The sequence below is a fragment of the Terrapene carolina genome, unplaced genomic scaffold (assembly GCF_002925995.2).
Source record: "Terrapene carolina triunguis isolate 2854851 unplaced genomic scaffold, T_m_triunguis-2.0 Scaffold247, whole genome shotgun sequence".
NCBI classification, from domain to species: Eukaryota; Metazoa; Chordata; order Testudines; family Emydidae; genus Terrapene; species Terrapene triunguis.
In genome coordinates this window covers 7,875,791-7,886,462 of record NW_020664598.1, presented here as the reverse complement: position 1 = coordinate 7,886,462, position 10,672 = coordinate 7,875,791, and the positions used below count along the sequence as shown (strand labels likewise).

Below are 10,672 nucleotides of genomic sequence, written 5' to 3'. Positions count from 1 at the left end.
AGAAGCCCCTGAGAGCTCACAATCTACATATCAGATAGAATGCAACAGGTAGATGATACAGACAAATGGGGTGGAGGTGAATTGGAAAGATGAGGTAACAATAAAACAGAGGTTAACTGAAAAGTGAAAGTCACTTAAACGTGCAGGTTTGCACACTATTTATAATTCAGGGCAGCCAACATATTTGCAGTTTTCTTTGTTTGGTATTTGCTTTTTAAGGCTGGAGGAGAACTATGAGATTGCAGAAGGCGTTTGCATTCCTCGAAGTGCTCTCTACATGCACTATTTGGACTTCTGTGAGAAAAACGACACGCAGCCTGTTAACGCTGCCAGCTTTGGGAAGGTGAGTCTAAACTGCAATGACAAGCCTTGCTCCCGAACCTTGCTCTGGTGAGATTTTGATATTTAAAATGATAAAGGCTCTAGCCTCAGGAAAACTGTCACTTCAAGTCAGAGGTGGTGATGCATCAAAGGAATACGGTGCGTATTAAAACTCCAAGAAAAATGTGAAGTATTTTAAACACTCGGAAGGTCAGGATCGCTTTTCATCATGGTTAAAGTGAAAATGCATTTTAAAAAATTGATGGTTTTTATGACCTGCCTGTTCATGGCAGCCATTTTGCTTCAAAATGACATTTATGGCATTGGCAACATGGAAGCCAAATACAAGAGAGTGTAAATAATTCTGTTATTCCTTAATATTGCTTTAACAGTAATAACAATATTTTTAAGTGTTAAACAGCAGCAATTCAGGTCATAAAAACTCTTAGTGTGGACAGAAGTGCACATTAATTCTGCAGAAATATTGGAATGCCCATTGACTTCAGTAAAGATACTCCTGATTTACACTAACATGAGTGAGAGGAGAACCAGGCCCATTATATGTCTTGTGTTGGCCTTCCGTGAGTGGTGAATTTCACCCACAGTACAGATGTGATCAATAAATCTTAGTTGTGTATTTCAGTACTGAGTTTCAGTGTATTTTTAGGAGCTCCCAGTAACCTGGAACGTTACCAGATGTTCTTACTTTTTGAATTTGCAGATAGGTGGGTGTTTTAATTGCAAAATGGGATTATGTCAATTTTTACTTCAAAGTAAGTGAACCACTAGATCATCTAATGTCACCTCCTCTATAATACAGGCTGCCAGTAAATATTACACTACCTCTGAGTTATTCAAGAGAACACCCTGGACCTTTAAATCTTGTATTTTGTGATACAACATGCTGAAATTTGCCAACCATTTTTGAAAAGTTTGCAAGCATCACTCTGAAGCTAATTTCAATCGAAGCTAGTCTCATTTACTGTTTACAACATTAATTGTACAGTAGTGCTATATATTTACAGAATCAAAAATGTTGCTCATATTATTTCCTAACACAGAAGCCAAAAGAGGAGAAAACATTTAATAGGATGTTTTTTCTTTTGTATTTCATGTTTATTTAAGTAGTTTAGTGAGGCAAATAAAATCCATTGTGTGGCAACATTTTGGTGAATTAATTGCTATAAAGCCCTAATCTGTTAGGTTGATGTTGTGTTAAAGTTCTGTTTAGATATAGTAAATGGAAAAATTATTTTTATTCAAACTTCTGTTCAGCCTATTTGCTATATCACTGCTACTAAGTGGTTAATATTGTTCCAATGACTAATTTAGAAACAATGGAAATTAGTAACAAATTTTCTACAGATTGACAAATTTGGCACACAGGTAACATTTTTATTATACCTTTGTTACCTTTACAAAAATTCTGTAAATGATGCATAAGCTGTCAAATTTTAAATTGTTTCACCAGGAAACAAACATGGTTTGCCTGTCTGAAACATCAGGCCACACTCGTGACTTCTCAAAGTGCACTGGTCTTTCCTGTCATGTCTACATTAGGTGAAGAGGCATGTAAACCCTTTCCCTTCCCCAGAGCATTAGTTGGAGTATCTTGAACTTGCAAAGTAGGTGCAGCTGTCCCAAATGCAGATTTTTACCAGCTGGTTGCAACACCTGACCTAGAGTCAGGGATTTAGCTCAGCTCTAGCTGAGCCAGTGGTTTTTCTCCATTGTAGACAGGACCCCACACAAATGAGCCTTCTCACTGCAACCTATCATGCAGTGTTTCATGTGTGCAAATTACCCCCAACCCCATGTTCCCAGCAACAGGGATATGTACATCAGGAATCTGAGTGCACTGGTACAGCTATGGTGGTGAGGCAGTAGGCTATCTGTAGTAATCTGACTGTAGCAAAATGGCTCTGTCAAACCCACTGTTGATGTGCGGAGATACCAAACCGTTACAAGGACCAGTGAAGCCAACAGTCACTCCATGCAATCAATGACTCTGCCGCCAATTTCTCCCTTCGTGTAGACACACCCCTAGAGCTCTAACAAATTGCGCTGCTGTAGCGTGGCAGCTGGAAACGCAGTAACTTTTAAAGTGTGTGCGCCATAAGTGCCTTGGAAGTGGGGCTGTCCTTCCAGGCACAAATGAGTAGGTGCCAATTGAGGGTTTCCATATTTAGCTGGCTGAACAGAAACCCAGACACATTTGCCCTTATTGCGACTCAGCAGTGCACTGCAGCTGTCCTCTACTCCAGAGAAAGAGGCTAGTTGTTCTGTGAAATCTGTTAGTGAAGTTATGGACAGTTCCCCTTTGAGTGAATCTCACTGAATTTATGATTCATCTATGAACTTTGAACTTTGTGGGCAATGTTAAACATAAGGGCCCCTGCTTTTTGATTGATTTATTTTATTTTTCAATAGATTGTTTTAAAGCACAGAGCTCTCTGTCCTGAGCTAAAAATTACCCATGTGCAATGAGTAAAACCCTAGCACACTACTTCTGACTCAGCTGTTTCTTCTCAATTAATATGCCAGCACTGATACCACCGGTACTCGTAAGGTTTCATTTATAAATGCCATTTTGGGAGATCTCTGACTTGGCTATGAATGTTTGGTCTAGACCAAGACTTGGGGTTCAAGGTTTCAGCTCAGGAGTGCCTTTAAAACCTCCTTTAAATGGCATACATGTACAATGGAAACAAAAATAAAGGGAGTTTAAAAAAGAGCAAGAGAAGTGAAAAGAGATGGAGGAACAGAATTAGTGTAAGAGGGATGATTAACAGAATCCTCAGTGGCACTTAAGGGGTATCCACACTAGGAAAAAGGGTTTGCTAACAAGTAGTAACAAGTAAACCCCTTTTTTATTCCTAGCGAAGACAAGGCCTTGGGCATGCTTGGCATTTTTACCCATATAACTTATCTAAGCAATAATTAAAGAAGGCCAGACCTTGACTGAGGCTGAAATTAGGGAAGTCAATGGCAAAATTCCCAATGACATCAATGGAACCAGGCTTTCACCCTAAGGAGGGAGCAGTATTAGTTAGATTGGTACTTGCAGCAATGGGAGGGGCCAGGGAAGCATTTAACTAGGACCAATGGGGTACAAGTAAGAAAAAGGAATTTGGGCTGCATATGAGGAAAAGTTTTTTCTGACTGTGAGAATGTTCAGCTTGTGAAATACTTCTCAGGCAGAAATACAGGAAACCCCATTATTTGGGTCATTTAAAAAAAAAAAAAGTCAAAGGACTCAGTGAATCAAACATTTAATTTAAAAAAATCTTCCCAACTGTTCCATCCATTCCCAAATCTGTCAGTAATCTCAGGTGAGCATTGATTCATACTGGAGGTTTAGAACCACTGCTATAAAGTTACCAATAACTAAAGCCTTGGCCCCTTTCATTCCCCTTTTCTTCCCCAGTGTCCTCTCACATAGCCGCTTCCTTCCTCTGTTTCTTTCATGACCCCATATGCTCCTCACTCTCTTAATCCCTCCTCCTGAAGATGTAATCTCTCCCCCCACCCTCCAACTCTCTGTTTTAACACTTGTCTCAGAGATCCTGAATGTCTCCAAAGGGGAACTCTGCAGTGTCTCGTGATGGGTTTATGCTCCCTCCCAGTGTTCTTCATGCAACTCCATTGTGCAGCCTGGAGGTTCTATATCTCCTTCCATTGTTTCGTTATTTTGATGTGATGCTGCTGCGTCTTTGACCAGCTGCAGCAAATAAATATTTTAAAAGGGAAAAAGAAAGAACTAGGCATCCAGAAGAATGCGAAAAATTACAGGCTGATTCTCATTCATACTAAGGCCACTGTACACCACCCTTGGCAGTGTAAAGGGTACGCTGCCAAAGTGGTATAACGTGGCCTGGATGCAAATGAGAATTAAGCCCCACGTTTTTAAATGTAATGGGGGAGTAGAGTAATGTCACTGATTCTTATGACATTCTATATTGGCACAAGCCTCTGAGTAGATGCAGTTCTACTGGCACAAAAGTCCTTGTGCTGATATAGTTTATATCATTTGGGGAACTGTTTAAAGTATACTAGCAAAAGCACTTTTATTGGTGTAAGCTGCATGTACACTAGGAGGGTTTGCCAATATAGCTTTACCAGCAAACCCCTTCTAATGTAGACAAGGCTTTAGTGTAAACAAGAAACAGGCCTTCTATATTTTTAAGATTTTTTTTCATTCTTACAACTAGAAAAAGTTTCTAAATCAAACTTTGCTAGATGATCAATCCACAGTATAGTCAGAGTTCAAAGCCAGAAGGAACCACTAGATCATCTAATGTGACCTCCTCTATAATACAGGCTGCCAGTAACTATTATCTCAGTTTTACAGATGGGGAAACTCAGGCACAGAAATGTATCTAAGGTCACACAACAGTTCAGCAGCAGAGCCAGGGACAGAACATGGGTCTCCTGCAGTGCTTAATTGGTAATGAAAGAGGTGCTGGGGCTCAAGCAATTAGGTGCCAGGGCTCAAGCAATTTTTTTTACTTTCATAAGTGACACAGCAAGCCTAGAGGTGCCGGTGCCCATTCCTGGCAAGTCCTGGCACAAATTAAGCACTAGTCTCCTGACTCCTATGCTAGCACCTTGTCTAGTGGACCACACTGATCCTTAAATTTAAACACTTTTTTCCCCCCTAATTCTTTTTTTTTTCTTTTCTTCCCAGTATTGGCTGGAAACAATATCTAATAAAAATGAATTTTATGTGACAATTGTCCATGCCATAGACTTCAGGCCCAATACTAATGAGGGCAGTCACACACAGTACATGTGTTTGGCAAAATATAAAAATACATCTATGCCTTCTCACCAGTAATGTTTCCTTAGGGTCCTGACAGCCAATTGGCTTAGGACTCAAAGATGAGGGAAATGCGATTCCCTCATTAAAGCAGATGAATTAGTTTAATCGATTGGAGAGAGAACTGAAGATGAGTTTGCCCTTGTTAAATGGTTACTGTACAGACTAGGCCCTGTGTACTAATCAGGAGTGTGCATTGTAAATATCCTCCTGACAAGCTTGTCCTCATGTGCAACCGTTTTCAGATGTGCACATTTCAATGGTTTTAAAGTGCAAACGCAAAGACAGCCAGGAAGTACTTCCTGAAGAGGCCAGAGCAACAGAACCCTGCAGCCGCCTGATTGGTCCACACCAACTGTTTAATCCAGGAAGCTGGCCCAGGGAGCTGTCTGAGCAACAATGCAGATTCTGGCTTGCTATGGCTACAAACCTTGTTTTTCGCTCTGCCTTGATCCTGACTCCCGCCTTTGACCCTAGGCTGGCTTGACCTTGATACCCATCTCCTGACTCTGCTTGGTGACTACTTCTGAGTCCTGTATTCAACCCTGGCCCAACAGACATTACTGGTCCAGTTACCTTCACCCTGGCCATTACAGGCAGCTACAACTCAACTGAGAGTCTGGGCTAAAGTGTTCAATGGTTCTTTAATCTTGAAAAAGCAACGATCTGTTTGATTGTGCTGTGACAGGTTCCTCGGGCATGCCATCTGGAACTGGGGTACCTCTGAGCCCCTGACCCACCAGCCTGGGCTTCCTCTCACACTGTACTGTCTGACAAGCTGCAAAGCCCTCCAGCCTGCACTTTCACAGGCATTCACACCCAGCTGCAGTTACATGCAGGCTGTCTAACCACCCGCTTCCCAGCCTGGAACCCCAGTGCAGTTCCGTCCTGCCCTGGTCAAATCTTGGCAGTATATGGGTTTAATTCCCGGTCCGCCCATCCCTGAATGTGAAGAGAACAATGCACACTTGTGGTAACCAAATAGAGATTTTCCCCAAGCACTCCAGTCAGAGCTCACTGGTTAAGATTAAAGCAAAAACAAGTTTAACAACTAAAAAAAGATAGATTTTAAGTGATTACATGGGATAGCAAATAGATCAAAGCAGATTACCTAGCAAATAAACAAAAATGCAAACTAAGCTTAGTATACTCAATAGATGGTATATGAATTAGTCGATTCTTACCCTGAGAAATGATACAAGCAGGCTGCAGATTCTTAAGGGACAAACTGCACTTGCTTACAGCTTGGAATCCCCAGGTGTTTCATACACATGCTAGAAATCCCTTTACCCTGGCTCCAGCACTTCCCCCAGTTCAGTCTTTGTTCCTCAGGTGTTTCCAGGAGTCTTATTGTGTGTGGAATGAAGAGCCTCTGATGATGTCACTCCCTGCCTTAGATAGCTTTAGCATAGGGCAGGAACTCTTTGTTTCAAAACTTGGTTCCCAGAGCAATTTGTGGAAAAATACTGACATCCCAAGATGGAGTCTAGCATCTTGTGGCCTGGTCACACATTTGTAGAGTCATAGCAGCCATCATTCACAGGCTGTCTGTAGCATTCTCAGGAAGGCTCACAAGGTGGGAGATAAGCCTCTCCTAAGGCCTATTGGTCTTTCTAATGGCCCGTTGCCGTGAATAGGCCCTTCCCCACCTATTATCTAGACTGAAAGCATCTTGTCTAGTGGGCGTTACCCAGGTGTAACTACATTTGAAGTACAGATACATAGTCAATATTCAAAACTTCAGATACAAAAATGATGCCTGTATACAACTAGGATAATCATATTCAGCAAATCATAACCTTTTCAATGGCACCTCACATGACTTATTTTGTACAAAATGCATCATAATTATGCCATAATCCTATCATCATTATATCACTGTGAAGAATATGGGCTGCAGTGTCACATGTGAATTAGGCCGAATTCCATCGGGCTGGATGAACTCTTGCAGTGGAAGATTTTGTACATAGCTGGATTCAAGCAAGGGCTTCACAAACTTCCCTAAAGGGCCCGAGCCAGTAGGACTGTTTACAGGGTAAGATCCTACTCAATGATAGTTGTCAGAACAGGGGCTAGTGATTAAAGTGGGTGCAAAGAGCTTGCCTTATCTTGCTCGATAGTATCAGCTGGGACATAGCAATCCTCAATGTCACCATCTAGATTTAGGGTTGGATTATGACCTCATTCCTCCATTGGAATTACACAGCTTTGGGAGCAGGGGTAAAGTACCCTCCCAATGCTCCCGCCCTCCCCCATCCCTCGCAAATAAGTGGGCATGGTGGGAGTGAGCAGTAGGCACAGGTCATGCCTCCTCCCCCACTATGCACAGGCCAGCAGAGCTGGATGGATGCAGGGGGAGGGGAGTATTATTTTACAATGGGCTGATTTATCATGCTTCTTCCCACCAGTGGAAAAGGGGTGCTCTGGAGGAATTGCATCTCAGTGGCGTGCCTCTGCAGCACAATGCGTTCCTTCTGTTCTTCCTGGGGCAGCGCATCTACATGATGCCCTATAATTAGGGGACTGATCCTAGAATATGTATGGGGGGGGGGGTTCAGGTGGGATTTTCAAAAGCACTTGGCATTGGAGTGGTTGGTAAAACTTAAATGGGAGCAGAGAGGTCAAAGCAGCGCACTTGTGAGAACCTCACCTTTCCTGTATAAGATTGAAGCAGAGGTGAAAGTAAGCCGGTATGCCCTGGTGCAGCGTACCGGCAAGAGCCGGTTTGCCATACTGGGGTGGCCCGGCTTCCCCAGGGAGCAATTTAAAGGGGTTTTTAGCAGGGCCTGGAGCCCCAGGCACTTTAAATTGCCACCAGAGCCCCACTGCTGGAGCCCTGGGGTAGGGCTGCGGGGCTCTGGGAGCTATTTAAAAAGTCCAGGGCTTCCGCTGCTTCTACCGCTCCGGCCCTTTAAATAGCCGCCGGAGCCCCACCGCCGCTTCCCCAGGGCTCCTGCAGCTATTTAAAGGGCTGGGGCGGTAGAAGCAGGGGAGCCGTGGGCCCTTTAAATAGCCCCCAGAGCCCAAGGGTAGTGGGGGGCTCCAGGGGCTATTTAAGGGGCCCGGGGCTCCAGCTGTCTCTGCTGCCCTGGTCCTTTAAATAGCCACGGGAGCCCCGCTGCTTCCCCACGGCTCCCGCGGCTATTTACAGGGCCAGGGCGGTAGAAGCTGGGGAGCCACAGGCCCTTTAAATAGCTCCCAGAGCCCAGGGGTAGCAGGGGGCTCCAGGGGCTATTTAAAGGGCCCAGGGCTCCAGCTGTCTCTGCCGTCCCAGTCCTTTAAATAGCGGCTGGAGCCCCACCGCTTCCCCAGGGCTCCTGCGGCTATTTACAGGGCCGGGGCAGTAGAAGCAGGGGAGCCCTGGGCCCTTTAAATAGCCCCCGGAGCCCTGGGCTGCTGCTGCTGCTACCCCAGTGGGGGAGGGCACTTACAGGGTGGGCTGGGGCTGGCTCTGACTCCCCCAGCCACGCCTCTTACGCCCTAGGCCCCGCCCCTTCTGGGGGCCAATGCTGGCCCCAGCGTATAGGTAAATCACTGGACTTACTTTCACCCCTGGATTGAAGGTACCAGCAGTATTTGTGATTCGTGTTTTAACACTAATGGGAAATACAGATAGCCCAGCTCTGAGAGAGTGAGCTCACCCCTGCAATGAACAAGAGGAGAATGACCACCCTGGCAGAGTTGTCTTAGACCAGAGCAATAAAAATAATTACCCTAAAACTGGGGAATAGCACACACTGCGTTTTGTATCTCATTTCACACAAGCAAAGAATGTGCTCTGGGTGCAGTATTGGAAGCCCCAGGGAGTGCACAGCTAATCAGTCAATCTTCAATGAATGATGGGACCTGCTGGGGAAACTGGAGACAGACCTGAATGGCAGGAATTATTAGCAGGGGTAAGAGAATTTCTCTCGCCTTGTTTAGAACTTATTTGATAATCATGAGTTCTAGACTGGAACTCTGAATCTTAGTGGTGGGAGTTCTGTTTTGTTCCCGCAGATTTCAAGTTCTGGGCTGTTAATACATTAGTTTTTGTTATATTCTAAATTTATTTAATTGCCCTTGATAGTGTTAGGAGCATGGCAAGAATAATTTTCAAATAAGAAGTAGAAAGAATTGCAAAGCATAGCACAGGCTTCCATTTAGCTCAAATACACTTGTAAAAATTAAATGTACCTTCAAAAAATAACAGTTTAAATGAAGGGGAATCTTTTTTTGAAAAGGTTTTGCAAAATACAACATTTTAACTGATACACCAAAAAGTTCTAGAGTCTTCACAAGAATGCAAAGATGGCTGGTCTCTCCCATCCTTAGCTGTCAGTATGAAGACTGAGGCCTAAGCTGTTTTTGAGCCTCATACCAGGGAAGAATTTAGGTGGAATAATTGGGAAGTAGAAAGTTCACAGCTCACTGGTGAATGGGATAAGGGATGATGGCCCCTGGTGCAGGGGTTAAAGGTAGAATAGACAATACACGTCTCATTTTAAAGATAGAGAGGACCCTGATTGTGTTTGAGTCTCATACTGCTGAGGCATGTGTGATGCAATAATAGAAATTACAGATGGCATAAATCAGAAGGGCAGAGTGCACCTCGGCAGCATAGTTATATCTTTTGCAGCTATCCCTGGCTGATGCTTACATGGCACATGCAGAGTACAATATAGATATCTGCACTTTTTGTATATTTTTCTATATAATTGTTTATAAAACATTTGGTAACTTTCACAGATATGACTTGTTTACTGTTTATTTCAACATCTTAAGAGTTACCAAAAGTACATTTAACTTGATATTTAAATTAGATTTACTCAGGCAACTATTCTAGGTTTCAAAAGTACCGCTGGATTAAATGCTTCGTAATGTAATGGCTATATAATATCAGAGGGGTAGCCGTGTTAGTCTGTATCCTTAAAGACTAACAGATTTATTTGAGCATAAGCTTTCGAAAGCTTATGCTCAAATAAATCTGTTAGTCTTTAAGGTGCCACCGGACTCCTTGTTGTTTTTGTGGCTATATCATAGATATTGCATGTTACATTGCAACTGTTTAACCTCAAATGTATAAGAATGATTTGAGGGGAGCCCTCCTCCCATTATCTCTGGTGTCCCATATAGCCTCAGAGAGGAAAGGTCACCTGTCCCCACCCCACACACAGAAAAAAGGGTCCCTCATGTACTTCTCACTGATAACATTAAAACACAACACAGACGTTCTGTCCACTTTCATAAAACCACATTTCAGGATTAACGTCAAAAGGGTTAAACAAACGCAGATGTTTGGTAATAGTTCAAAAGAGAAGAAAAATGTACAGCTCTGATTTTAGGAAGTAATGAATCCTGCCTTATCTAAATCCCAGGCACTCGCTAATAGGAGCATCAGGTATGACTGTTTAATTGTGTGATTGTTTTACAAAATGATGAGGGAGATTTTTAAATAGCTCACAGGAAAATACACAAGATTCCCTCTTATAAGAAGGAAAGACCAGGACTCAGCCAAGGCACATATGAAAGAACAGAGCTGAAGTTATTAAG

The 10,672-nt window shown here is 43.2% G+C and overlaps 1 protein-coding gene across 1 annotated transcript in view; it reads left to right on the top strand.

Moving 5' to 3' along the window:
* The first annotated feature begins 262 nt into the window (after window positions 1–262).
* The window catches only part of RFX4 (regulatory factor X4), an 83,794-nt gene continuing 73,384 nt past the window's right edge, over window positions 263–10,672 (top strand). The window contains exon 1 of the mRNA XM_024212958.2: window positions 263–343. Coding sequence (XP_024068726.1) covers window positions 278–343 — 66 coding nt within the window. The 5' untranslated portion in view covers window positions 263–277. The remainder of the gene's footprint in view (window positions 344–10,672) is intronic.